Here is a 13,454-nt window from a genome sequence, read left to right as displayed (position 1 = left end):
CAATGAAGCGAAAGGTTCGAACATGGTGGCCCATTCAAAGAGGCTCTGTGGTCAAATAACCTATTATTTAGGCAGCGCTCTGTCTGCCCGACATAGTTTTTCCCACAGGACAAAGGTATGTTGTACACCACTTTCCTACCACAGTCAACTAACTTTTCTCGGTGCTTGACGTCGCACCCTTTGTTCTCCCGACCTTGCCTCTGTAACTTCTTATGCACCGCCGGGAAAAGCTGGCCAAGCTTCCTTCCACCTGAAAAAACAACATTACACCCATACCTGGCCCCTACTTTTTTCAAACGATGAGACACCCGGTGCAGGTACGGAATACAAACAAGAGGACCGCTGTCGTTTACCGAACGCTTTTTTTGACCCTTTCATTTCCTTCTTCATTTTCTGGTAAAGCCTTTCTCCAAGGAAGGCCAAGTGGCGCTCCGGGAACCTCGAATCCCTAAGGCGCTCCACCTGTCTTGCGAAACTCTCTTCCATCTGATGTGGACAAGACTTCCTGAGTGAAGCCTTCAGGCAGGACACCGCCACCCCATCTTTCACAACCTTCGAGATTCCCGAACGGTAATCAATCAAGGCCTTCGCGCTACGGGGAGCATACCTCCAACATACATGACTCGCCGAAAAACTTAACACAGGTCTAAAAACTGTATGCGTCCATTATTCGGCACTTCACATGTGTACTCCGCCACCTAATTCTTTAAAACACTTTCAAGACATTCACCCTCGTATCCACGCACCTATAGTCCTCTACCAACACCAGGTAATCATCAACATACCTAACATTTTAATTACAACACTTTCTAAAGCACATTCCATGCACGATCAACCATGCCCAAAATATTTCACTCAAACAGGCGCGACACATGAGCCTATACAAATTCCGGACTTTTGAGTGAAAACACCACCTTCCAACAAATTACTGTAGAAGTCAAGTACGCAGCCAGAAGTTCAAGGAAGGCACTTGTCGACACACCACACCTTTGCTGGAAATTCCTGCTCGTTATTGTCATCCCTGATGCAATTTCTTACACTCACAAGTAGCTTGACATGCGGCAATGAATAGAACAAGTCTGCACATCTATACTGAAACCAGACAGTACCTTCTCCGAGCCTTCCTTCAGGAACTCTGTTACCTCCTCGGAATTCTTGACACGGAGCGGGTCCACCACACATAGGGACGATAGGTGTTTCTGAAGGTAGCCAGACACTTCGCACTGCCAGGTCCCGCGTTCCGACACAATAAGGCGAAACGGTTTTTCCGGCTTGTGCGTCTTCACAGTGAAAGACATCTGTAAAACAGAGCCCTCACTTTCTTCACCGCTGCACAGAGGCGTTCCAGATTCATCTCCTGCAGAATAGTGACCAGCTTCTTCTTAACTTCACCGGTTTTCCAACAAATGGTTTTAGGTGTTTCTGCACAGCTTGTTCCGCTTTTTTCAGAGAACACGTCCTCCGGCAGAAGCGCGAAAGTCCCTTCTTTGTCCGCCACCAAGGGTCTAATCTTCCTTTCGATGAAGTAGTCCACCAGATAACGTGTGTTCTCGGCATATCCATTCACCTGCACACGTGGCTTCCTACACGCAGCTGAAATGACACCAGCGCACTCTGCAATGCATCGAGGCTTCTCAGTTTCCGGCACACGATCCGCAACAGCCCTACCCATCGCCAGGGCTTGAGCAGCCTTCAACTGTGGCTCGAAACAAAACTTTGGTCCTAGTTCCAACGTCCTCCGAACCCGCTCCTCCACCGTCACGTTTCCAATCAGCTCCACTTTTTGAGGCTTGGCCACTGTCTTCTTATTCCGCGGTAACGTGGGAAGGGCACAGTTCCACACGAACTCAGTCACACGGAACCTTGTCCTTGTCCATTCCCTATACATCCGAGGGCTTCTTCCATTGCCATCCCATCCGCATACGACACGAAGGTAGTCGTCACATAGCCTTGCTTGTCGCCACCATTCCGACGATAGAATCCGGCACATTCGCTTCGTGTGAGACGGCGACGGCTGAAGCCATCCACAGAGCGACAATACGTCAGGTGGGCACCCTTGGTAACGGATATGCCACGAAGCCGTCCTAGCTCGGCACACGCAGATAGCATAGAAAGCTACCAAATACGCTGGATTAGTCAAGAGAAGATTATTACACTGAAAAGAGCCCAAGGAACTAGTGATGAACTTCAGAAGGACGTTTTGCTGGGCGAGTTGGTAATATTCCATTATTAAACTTAGCGCAAAATAACACGGACAAAGTGAAGTGGTAACATACACAGCGCAGACTATCAACTGAAATTTATTGAAGAACATTCACACATATATACACAATGAACAAGACACGTGATGAAAAAATAAAAACGAGTTTTAGTGACTAGCACTCAAGTAATCTATTTCGATAGGGTGCAACACTATCGATGGCCTCGCGACACATGCCTCACCACATCTGTAGATACAGAACGCTTCCTCAATTTCTCGCTCCGTTTTCCCGTTAAATCTTGCCAGCACACTTGCTTCCGTCAGCCTGGGCGCGCAGCCGCAGTCCCTACAATGAAGCGAAAGGTTCGAACATGGTGGCCCATTCAAAGAGGCTCTGTGGTCAAATAACCTATTATTTAGGCAGCGCTCTGTCTGCCCGACATAGTTTTTCCCACAGGACAAAGGTATGTTGTACACCACTTTCCTACCACAGTCAACTAACTTTTCTCGGTGCTTGACGTCGCACCCTTTGTTCTCCCGACCTTGCCTCTGTAACTTCTTATGCACCGCCGGGAAAAGCTGGCCAAGCTTCCTTCCACCTGAAAAAACAACATTACACCCATACCTGGCCCCTACTTTTTTCAAACGATGAGACACCCGGTGCAGGTACGGAATACAAACAAGAGGACCGCTGTCGTTTACCGAACGCTTTTTTTGACCCTTTCATTTCCTTCTTCATTTTCTGGTAAAGCCTTTCTCCAAGGAAGGCCAAGTGGCGCTCCGGGAACCTCGAATCCCTAAGGCGCTCCACCTGTCTTGCGAAACTCTCTTCCATCTGATGTGGACAAGACTTCCTGAGTGAAGCCTTCAGGCAGGACACCGCCACCCCATCTTTCACAACCTTCGAGATTCCCGAACGGTAATCAATCAAGGCCTTCGCGCTACGGGGAGCATACCTCCAACATACATGACTCGCCGAAAAACTTAAACACAGGTCTAAAAACTGTATGCGTCCATTATTCGGCACTTCACATGTGTACTCCGCCACCTAATTCTTTAAACACTTTCAAGACATTCACCCTCGTATCCACGCACCTATAGTCCTCTACCAACACCAGGTAATCATCAACATACCTAAACATTTTAATTACAACACTTTCTAAAGCACATTCCAATGCACGATCAACCATGCCCAAAAATATTTCACTCAAAACAGGCGCGACACATGAGCCTATACAAATTCCGGACTTTTGAGTGAAAACACCACCTTCCCAACAAATTACTGTAGAAGTCAAGTACGCAGCCAGAAGTTCAAGGAAGGCACTTGTCGACACACCACACCTTTGCTGGAATTACTTGAGTGCTAGTCACTAAAACTCGTTTTTATTCTTTCATCACGTGTCTTGTTCATTGTGTATATATGTGTGAATGTTCTTCAATAAATTTCAGTTGATAGTCTGCGCTGTGTATGTTACCACTTCACTTTGTCCGTGTTATTTTGCGCTAAGTTTAATAATGGAATATTACCAACTCGCCCAGCAAAACGTCCTTCTGAAGTTCATCACTAGTTCCTTGGGCTCTTTTCAGTGTAATAATCTTCTCTTGACTAATCCAGCGTATTTGGTAGCTTTCTATGCTATCTGCGTGTGCCGAGCTAGGACGGCTTCGTGGCATATCCGTTACCAAGGGTGCCCACCTGACGTATTGTCGCTCTGTGGATGGCTTCAGCCGTCGCCGTCTCACACGAAGCGAACGTGCCGGATTCTATCGTCGGAATGGTGGCGACAAGCAAGGCTATGTGACGACTACCTTCGTGTCGTATGCGGATGGGATGGCAATGGAAGAATCCCTCGGATGTATAGGGAATGGACAAGGACAAGGTTCCGTGTGACTGAGTTCGTGTGGAACTGTGCCCTTCCCACGTTACCGCGGAATAAGAAGACAGTGGCCAAGCCTCAAAAGTGGAGCTGATTGGAACGTGACGGTGGAGGAGCGGGTTCGGAGGACGTTGGAACTAGGACCAAAGTTTTGTTTCGAGCCACAGTTGAAGGCTGCTCAAGCCCTGGCGATGGGTAGGGCTGTTGCGGATCGTGTGCCGGAAACTGAGAAGCCTCGATGCATTGCAGAGTGCGCTGGTGTCATTTCAGCTGCGTGTAGGAAGCCACGTGTGCAGGTGAATGGATATGCCGAGAACACACGTTATCTGGTGGACTACTTCATCGAAAGGAAGATTAGACCCTTGGTGGCGGACAAAGAAGGGACTTTCGCGCTTCTGCCGGAGGACGTGTTCTCTGAAAAAGCGGAACAAGCTGTGCAGAAACACCTAAAACCATTTGTTGGAAAACCGGTTGAAGTTAAGAAGAAGCTGGTCACTATTCTGCAGGAGATGAATCTGGAACGCCTCTGTGCAGCGGTGAAGAAAGTGAAGGGCTCTGTTTTACAGATGTTTTTCACTGTGAAGACGCACAAGCCGGAAAAACCGTTTCGCCTTATTGTGTCGGAACGCGGGACCTGGCAGTGCGAAGTGTCTGGCTACCTTCAGAAACACCTATCGTCCCTATGTGTGGTGGACCCGCTCCGTGTCAAGAATTCCGAGGAGGTAACAGAGTTCCTGAAGGAAGGCTCTGAGAAGGTACTGTCTGGTTTCAGTATAGATGTGCAGGACTTGTTCTATTCATTGCCGCATGTCAAGCTACTTGTGAGTGTAAGAAATTGCATCAGGGATGACAATAACGAGCAGGAATTCCAGCAAAGGTGTGGTGTGTCGACAAGTGCCTTCCTTGAACTTCTGGCTGCGTACTTGACTTCTACAGTAATTTGTTGGGAAGGTGGTGTTTTCACTCAAAAGTCCGGAATTTGTATAGGCTCATGTGTCGCGCCTGTTTTGAGTGAAATATTTTTGGGCATGGTTGATCGTGCATTGGAATGTGCTTTAGAAAGTGTTGTAATTAAAATGTTTAGGTATGTTGATGATTACCTGGTGTTGGTAGAGGACTATAGGTGCGTGGATACGAGGGTGAATGTCTTGAAAGTGTTTAAAGAATTAGGTGGCGGAGTACACATGTGAAGTGCCGAATAATGGACGCATACAGTTTTTAGACCTGTGTTTAAGTTTTTTGGCGAGTCATGTATGTTGGAGGTATGCTCCCCGTAGCGCGAAGGCCTTGATTGATTACCGTTCGGGAATCTCGAAGGTTGTGAAAGATGGGGTGGCGGTGTCCTGCCTGAAGGCTTCACTCAGGAAGTCTTGTCCACATCAGATGGAAGAGAGTTTCGCAAGACAGGTGGAGCGCCTTAGGGATTCGAGGTTCCCGGAGCGCCACTTGGCCTTCCTTGGAGAAAGGCTTTACCAGAAAATGAAGAAGGAAATGAAAGGGTCAAAAAAGCGTTCGGTAAACGACAGCGGTCCTCTTGTTTGTATTCCGTACCTGCACCGGGTGTCTCATCGTTTGAAAAAAGTAGGGGCCAGGTATGGGTGTAATGTTGTTTTTTCAGGTGGAAGGAAGCTTGGCCAGCTTTGCCCGGCGGTGCATAAGAAGTTACAGAGGCAAGGTCGGGAGAACAAAGGGTGCGACGTCAAGCACCGAGAAAAGTTAGTTGACTGTGGTAGGAAAGTGGTGTACAACATACCTTTGTCCTGTGGGAAAAACTATGTCGGGCAGACAGAGCGCTGCCTAAATAATAGGTTATTTGACCACAGAGCCTCTTTGAATGGGCCACCATGTTCGAACCTTTCGCTTCATTGTAGGGACTGCGGCTGCGCGCCCAGGCTGACGGAAGCAAGTGTGCTGGCAAGATTTAACGGGAAAACGGAGCGAGAAATTGAGGAAGCGTTCTGTATCTACAGATGTGGTGAGGCATGTGTCGCGAGGCCATCGATAGTGTTGCACCCTATCGAAATAGATTACTTGAGTGCTAGTCACTAAAACTCGTTTTTATTCTTTCATCACGTGTCTTGTTCATTGTGTATATATGTGTGAATGTTCTTCAATAAATTTCAGTTGATAGTCTGCGCTGTGTATGTTACCACTTCACTTTGTCCGTGTTATTTTGCGCTAAGTTTAATAATGGTATACCCCATAAAGTGGCCGTGAGAATGACCGCCGCCGTAGCTCAGTGGTAGAGCTTCGAATGCGTTATTCGAAGGTCGCAGGTTCGGTCCCTGCCGGCGGCAAGTTATCTTTTCGTCCACTTTACTTTCTTCACACTTTTTTCTTAATACAATATTTCATATAGGGACGTGAATAACGTGCCCTATACTTTCTTCGCCACTGTTGTCTGTTGGTTCTCAATAATATTGTATGTATGTATGTATGTATGTACGTATGTATGTAGGGACCCGGCTATGGCTGAGGCCTCAGCTTTCGGGCAACTCTCCCTGAAAGGGCCACTCCCTCGAGCTGACTCGTGCACTCCATTAGGTCTGTATAATGGGTGTTTCGTGGACACCCTGGGCACCTCTGTCCCTCTCCTCGCTTTGCGGTAACTGCATAGTTAAACTTCTAGCTTCTACAATAATGAATAAATTTCAGAATTTCTTTTCGTAAAAGGTTGCTCATATGGCGCTTTCCAACATCCTGCGTGTAAGCAAAACTGGAAATGGCGCTCGAATAATGGCTTGTCAAGCAGCTCAGTTGCAGCAAAGTCCTAATCACTGAATATTCACAATATTCACAATATACCTGCCGGCGAGTAGGCGGCTGCACCTTCTGGCTGCCTATTGGGTGCATTTTATGAACGAGGTCGGGTATAGCGCATGAGTGGGCGGATAACTCTGAAGATGGCTCCTACGGGCACCTGGAAGACCTCGAAAGCTTCAGGACCGTCAGGATTCTTGAAATCCTCAAACCCGGAGCGGCACATCCCGTTTGCTGCATCTTCGCCAGATACGTGCGCGAAGCCTCCTAGGTATGGGATCCGCGGGCTTCTAGAAGCCCTTGGCATCTCGCACTTAGCTGTCTGCCGAATCAACGCCTGGTGCATAGGCTCTTCAGGTTTCACCGCCTGTGAGCGCGCCGTCGAAGCAGGCAGCTGCGAGCAGGGCCTTGGCGTCCGAAGAGGTAGGGTGAGTGTGGGAATGGCGGCCAGAGGAGTGTCGAAATAGAGAAAGTACGAGAAAAGAAAAAAGCGCGCGTGTGGTGCGTGACGCATGCCCGCAACAGCCCGGGCTAAAGTCTTGCTGACGCCTGGGCAGCGCGGCAACCCTTGACTCACGAATGTCGGGCGGAATCTACGGAGACGCCGCATGTATCCTACAAGTATGCGAAAATGGGAGAGCTAATACGAAGCCTCCTAAACCTTAATTCTTTTCTACCGTACGTTGTATCTACATATGCGTGGTACAATAAAACTTCTTCTCGGGCTAGTTGGTGTTGTATCCCAGACGTCATATTTTTAGCGCAAACAGGAAGAAAAAGAACGAACTGGCTGAGAAGAGGAGCGGCAGAGAAAAAAGACAGTGCACAGGGCAAGTGCTTGCCCTGTGCACTGTCTTCTTCTCTGCCTCTCCTCTTCTCAGCCAGTTCGTTCTTTTTCTTCCTGTTTGCACTAAAAATATGACGTTTGGGATATGCGTGGTACTCGTGCGCTTCACGTTGTCATCATGTTGCACCCGTTGGTCGCTATAGGCTTCCCAAGCAACGCTTAGCGGCGCTGCTGCTCTTGACAGGCAGCGCCATCTCTGGCAGAAAAAGAGAAACTGGGGCGTGATCAGCGAGCGTTTTCCCTTCTCTCCACCGCGTTGCCGATCGCTTCCGTGCACGTGCAGAGCTCTCGCGGTGCACTTGCGGCGTCTCACAATGTACCGCGTGCAGTGCGGCTTCAAAAGTATCTTCAAGCTTGACTGGCTCTTCCGAAAAGCGAACTTGATAAAATGAGAAAGGCTATCACGTTAACGGTGAAGAGCAGACGATCGACGACAACCATGCCCGACTCAAAGCGAAATGCATTTCCCAAGTCGCGATTACAACGTGTAGGACGTATATCTCGACGTAAGTCTCATTCTGTCATGTTAAAGATGAATAATGGTCCACATGCACTCCGAAATGAAGCCGTACACGCTATCGATGTTCTGCGGCGTGGACTACGAATCATATGATTGTTGTTTTGATATGGCATGCTTACAGTAGCAGCCGTGCACTTTCGTGAACAAACGTTTGCGGCGTGCGAAAAAAAGATTATACGGCCATGGCACTGCTTCCTGAGAAGGTTTGAGTCAAGTCCTCCGTGCCGCTGGAGAATCACCCGCCGATTAAGACGCGAGGCAGCTAGCTGAGCTTCAACCACTGTGAAGCAAGATGAACTGCTCGCCTCGTTTTTTTGGCCCTCGCGTCATGCTTGCAGTCTCTTTTTATGATATCGACTTGACAGGCATATAAAACCTGTTGCGTGAACGCGGCTAGAAAATCGCACAAAGTCAGAAAGTGGTTACTTTAAGGTTGCAATTGCAAAGCATGTATTAAGTGCCAGTTATATTTAGCGGCTTAAATATATATCACCCCAATAAAGTGACAAAAACAAAGCAAACCTGCATAACGATGTCAAAGCTTGCTGAAAATGCACAGACGTCCGTTCCGGCGTGATAAAGCAGCCTTCCCGACGCGTGAAATGCAGGCGCCGAACTTCTGACAATGTGCGGAGTTCAGTTGAATTCAACCAACCGCGCAACGCTAACGGTATAACGCGATTGTGAACGTTCAACAACGACGGGTAGGTCTCACGAGCACGGGGAATCAAAACACGAAGCTGCTTCACCTACAACCGTAACTGGACTTTAACAATGCGAGAAGACAGCGAGTAATCATTACTGTAGTCGCTGCGTGCATGCGCCCCGTTACTTACCGATTCAGGTAGTCGGAACGAACGAAAGCGATGAACTCAGACAGCCAAAATAGAAGGCGAGACAGCGCTGTCAGCTATCCACGCATGCCGCCTTTATTTCTCGTGCGACACGCCCGGGAACCGATACAGTTTAACACGTGAATCGTGTGCCTTGTCTGCACTGTTGTGGCTGGCCACTAAACCGCAATACTTCGGACCACGCTTGCGCTTCCGCGGGGTCGCTTCTGCCATCGTGGAAATGCGCAGCTTCGCACAGCAAGCCTCTCGGTTCAACGTACCCAGCTGACGGCCTCCCAGTTACCCGCACCGAGAGAAGAACGCGTGCGCACGTGCGCTACCGCTACCGTGAAAGGGGCTGAGTCGGCCGCGCCACGTTCCAGAGCTTTCCGACAGAGCCGCGGCGCGGCTGGCGCGGCGCTGTCGTCGCGCCGCAAACTTGAGCTTGGGTTCCCTATAGCGACGTTCACCAACTAGTGTGGTGAATTTTGTCACATAGTGCTACACAGAAATTTGTGGTGAGTCTTTTTCTACGAGAGAGAATCAATATTCCGCGGACTTTCGATTTACACTGTTTGCCTAAACGCTTCCGAACTGCGATTGCCAATTGATTCGGTTGGTCTATGTCATGCGCCAGATGTATGGGCGCTGAGAGTCAAAAACGTCTGTTGAAAAAAATGCAGCAGCGCTTGAAGTTCAATTAACTTGCAAACTGCTAGTGACCTTTCAAGTTTGCATTTACATACGCTTACTAGATTTCCTTTATGGAATATTCCTGTTGTGTGACGCATTACCATTCTTACAGATATATTGAGGCTTCACCGAATTCAAGTATATTGCCCGACACAATTCAGTAAAGAGTGGCGGTTTCTTGTAGTGAAAAGTGAATAATGCGGAACAAAAGAATATTACTACACATATGTGTGCATGTAAACCTACATGCATGGGTAATTCCACGCCAACTGTCCCAGTCGGGGCGCTTGACAAAATTAATTTCTCTAAAAAAATCTGAGAAAATACGCACATATAGACATTAGTTCTACAGTATTTTCCGAAAATAGTTTGAGCGCAAAAAGTTTTTCGGGCACGTGAGCGCCATTTGAGCTTCTCAAAGTGGTGGAAAATCAGGTACGAAAGAAAAATTCGCTATAAATGGACCGTTTCACGCAATCATTCTACACTTGCTTTTTTGTGCTCTTACAGCATCGCGCAATAATTTGGGAGTGTTGCTTATAGTAGCTATATATTTCTCACTCCTTAGCGCGTAGGAAAAATTGAGTAAATTGCAGCGTTTTCGCGAATTTTCTTACGAAAGACGATTGTGGACCAAATACATCAATTATTTTTATAGAACTCTCCATAGCACGTACCATCTCCTAAAATTTTTGTTTTGCCTGTTTACGGCGCACAGGCTCTAAAATGAAATTCTGAACTTGGAAAAAACGCTACATTGGCCTATGTTGAGACGTCTGTAGCACCCTTGGGTGTTCCAAGAAAAAATAAACAGAAAAGCGCATACGATTGACAATCATAACAACTTTCTCCACAGAAAGTTTAATGGAAGTAGTTTTTGCTGTCATCAAGACAACTTTTTTTTTTGAAATTTAGTCGCACCATTGCATTATTTTGCTATGGGGGCAATACAAACCGACTGTACTTACTGCATAAAAAAAGAGGTAGTGTATTCTTAGCGCATGGTTTTCAGTTCCTTTTTGTTAGTACTTTATATTGTTTATTACATATCAGGGTGATAATAAACAGATGCGAAAATGTAACAATACCATTGGCTTATATGTCAATATTCCCCTATAATGAATCGCGTTGCTTATTGCTTGCGGCTATGAGAATCAATTGGCGTCAAAATAAGCTAAGTTTCAAAGTTCAGGTAGACCGGTGAAAGGAGGCGTGGCCATTTATAGCGAAATTTCTACAGAGATCATCTACGTATTCCACAACGAAGGGCGCACGATGTGACGACGCGCCGCGTATTCACGCATTCCGTCCGTCCGCGACTCCACGGACGGGAGATGCCACGTTATTTTTCACGTCCTTATTAGGATGGTTGCAGGCAGCAGATTTTGGGTAAAGTAGAATTTGTCAGTCTGGAAACATGCACTGTTTTACAGCTGTTATGAGATCACAACAGCCTATTTCTGTGGCGTAGTTGTCCGGCGCCGCTGCCGCCGCCTCCGGTGTGCGTAAACAATGCAATAAGTAACGCGATTCATTATTGGGGGAATTTTCGCATCTAAGCCAATGGTATTGTTATATTTTTACCTGTGTTTATTATCTCCATGATATGTAATATACATTATAAAGTACTAACAAAAGGAACTGAAAACCATGAGCTAAGAATACACTACATCTTTTTTTATGCAGTAGGTACAGTCGGTTTGTATTGCCCCCATAGCAAATTAATGCAATGGTGGGACTAAACATCAAAAAAACTTTTCTCGAATAAAACAAAAACTACTTTGATTAAACTTTATGTGGACAAAGTTGTTAGATTGTCAATCCTATGCGCTTTTCTGCTTATTTCTTTGGATCATCTTAGGGTGCTACAGACGTCTCAACATAGGCCAATGTAGCGTTTTTTCCAAGTTTAGGATTTTATTGTAGAGCCTGTGCGCCGCACACAGGAAAAAAAAATTTTAGAACATAGTACGTGTTATGGAGAGTTCTATAAAATAAGTGATGTATTTGGTCTCTGCTGTAAAAAAATTCTGGCAAATTCTGCAATTTACACAATATTGCCTACGCGCTAAGGGGTGAAAAATTATAAGCAACTGACTCATAATAATAGCGCCATGCTATAAAAACACAAAAATGCAAGTGTCGAATGAATGCCTGAAACAGTCCTTTCATAGCGAATTCGTACCTGGTTTTCCAGCACATCGAAAACTTCAAATGGCGCTCACGTGCTCGAAAACTTTTGTCGCTCAAAATATTTTGGGAAAATGCTGTAGAACTAATAACAATATGTGCGTAATTTTCCCAGATTTTTTCAGAGAAATTCATTTTGGTCGAGCGCCTCGGCTGGGACAGTTGGCGTGGAATGACCCACGTAAGTTTATTGTATTGAAGAAGTGACCGGATAGAACAGACCGCATAACGAAGCGTTGCCAATGCACTTCAGGCCTCGGCTTTCTCAAATGCCGTGAGTTTCTCCAGACACAATGATCTTTAGTTTTATATACCAAAGTTGACGTTCAATATTTGCAACATGTGTCCTAATTTACGCGATTGACCTTAAACAATATGTAAATTTTACTCAGTCATTTTCTAATCAAAAGAAGGAGTCAGTCATGGCGCCCTCATATAGTACGTGGAAAAGCTAGTTTTACGCGGCATATTCGATATATATGCACAAACAGTCCACATTACATGGAGTGTATTTTATGCATTCTTTTTTTTTTCATTTCAGCCGAATGTTGTATGGAGGTTGGTGACAGATGACCTGTTCCTCAAGCTTCCGTCTGGGCACAGCAACCTTTTCAATGAAGTCTGGAATTTCCAGGGGACGCTTACCACATAGCGGGAATTCCGTTCGAATTCAATATGCCGTTTCCATAGTGTACAGCAACAGTCAGTTTAATATATCTAACTATCAACTACGTACACCCTTGGCTTTGGATTGGATTGTCGCTGCAAGTTGAACTTGCGAAATACAATATATTACGTATAGCGATTCCGTCAGCTACAATGTGGTGTACTTATGCGTAAGTCTTTCAAATGCGAGACATTTGTAGCGAACCTTTGGCACTTTGGGCGTTTCTATCTATCTATCTATCTATCTATCTATCTATCTATCTATCTATCTATCTATCTATCTATCTATCTATCTATCTATCTATCTATCTATCTATCTATCTATCTATCTGTCTGTCTGTCTGTCTGTCTGTCTGTCTGTCTGTCTGTCTGTCTGTCTGTCTGTCTGTCTGTCTGTCTGTCTGTCTGTCTGTCTGTCTGTCTGTCTGCCCACGACTTTCTGCTCTCCGGGCCGTTTCGCTTATCAGATGTACACCAAATTTGGTGTGGCATAACATGACTGTATGATGAATATGAATTACGAGTGATAACATGAAAATAATAGCACGCATGCCATGTACGGTGTGATTTATATGCCACACTCATGGTGCGCTCGCGGACGCTTCGCTAGCTTGATACCCACCAAAATTAGTATGGCGTGAGAAGTCTATTAGCCCCGAGAACGAACACTGGCGGCGCGGCAGTCGCGGCGATGTGACGTCACGGCAAGGACTCGCTTGCTCCGCGGCCGAGGATCGCCTTTTTTTGCGCCCGCCGCGTACCCGCTCTTTCGCGATACGGTGGTGATTACTGCTCATTCTTGCGATGCAAATCTCCCAAGGTGGAAGGTAGAAGTTTACACTACTAGCGAAAGTTTATAAGCTGCAGA

General features: G+C 46.5%; 1 protein-coding gene across 1 annotated transcript in view; it reads left to right on the top strand.

The window, feature by feature from the left end:
* Nucleotides 1–12,647, top strand: part of LOC119382222 (transient receptor potential cation channel subfamily M member-like 2) — a 307,967-nt gene extending 295,320 nt beyond the window's left edge. Inside the window, exon 21 of the mRNA XM_037649936.2 lies at nucleotides 12,462–12,647. Coding sequence (XP_037505864.1) covers nucleotides 12,462–12,572 — 111 coding nt within the window. The 3' untranslated portion in view covers nucleotides 12,573–12,647. The remainder of the gene's footprint in view (nucleotides 1–12,461) is intronic.
* The last annotated feature ends 807 nt before the right edge of the window (nucleotides 12,648–13,454 follow it).

The sequence above is a fragment of the Rhipicephalus sanguineus genome, chromosome 2 (assembly GCF_013339695.2).
Source record: "Rhipicephalus sanguineus isolate Rsan-2018 chromosome 2, BIME_Rsan_1.4, whole genome shotgun sequence".
NCBI lineage: Eukaryota > Metazoa > Arthropoda > Arachnida > Ixodida > Ixodidae > Rhipicephalus > Rhipicephalus sanguineus.
Note: the sequence above shows the minus strand (reverse complement) of the source record. Positions and strands in the feature narration are given on the sequence as shown.